Source organism: Eimeria mitis, genomic scaffold, assembly GCF_000499745.2.
Source record: "Eimeria mitis Houghton genomic scaffold, Emh_scaff697, whole genome shotgun sequence".
Lineage (NCBI taxonomy): Eukaryota > Apicomplexa > Conoidasida > Eucoccidiorida > Eimeriidae > Eimeria > Eimeria mitis.
This window is the reverse complement of record NW_013575066.1, coordinates 7,626-8,089: the sequence shown is the minus strand read 5'-3', so window position 1 is coordinate 8,089 and position 464 is coordinate 7,626. Positions and strand designations below refer to the sequence as shown.

At 56.7% G+C, this 464-nt stretch overlaps 1 protein-coding gene across 1 annotated transcript in view; it reads left to right on the top strand.

Annotated features, from left to right (window-relative positions):
- Window positions 1–464, top strand: part of EMH_0020090 (ubiquitin carboxyl-terminal hydrolase isozyme L5, putative) — a gene marked incomplete at both ends in the record, with an annotated part of 7,125 nt that extends 6,661 nt beyond the window's left edge. The window contains one exon of the mRNA XM_013501491.1: window positions 58–464. Coding sequence (XP_013356945.1) covers window positions 58–464 — 407 coding nt within the window. The remainder of the gene's footprint in view (window positions 1–57) is intronic.

Genomic DNA, 464 nt, shown 5'->3' with positions numbered 1-464 from the left:
CTGCTGCTGCTGCTGCTGCTGCTGCTGCTGCTGCTGCTGCTGCTGCTGCTGCTGCAGATATAAAGATACAGCAGGTGGGCCAGGGTGCTTACGGGGATGTTTGGTTGGGGTGTGAGACAAAGACAGGCAGCTGGGTGGCTCTGAAGAGAATGAAGCCGCAGCAGCAGCAGCAGCAGCAGCAGCAGCAGCAGCAGCAGCAACAGCAGCAGCAGCAGCAGCAGCATGTAGATCCAGAGCATCATGTTGCTGCTGCGCAGCAGCAGCTGCTGATGCGGCAGCTGCAGCAAACAGCAGAAGATAGAGATGGATTCCCTAAAACTGCTATTAGAGAAATCTCTCTCCTTCATCAACTCAAAGGTATTCTCCTGCTGCTGCTGCTGCTGCTGCTGCTGCTGCTGCTGCTGCTGGTTGTGGTGCTGCTGCTGCTGCTGCTGCTGCTTGTGGTGCTTGTGGTGGTGTGGTAG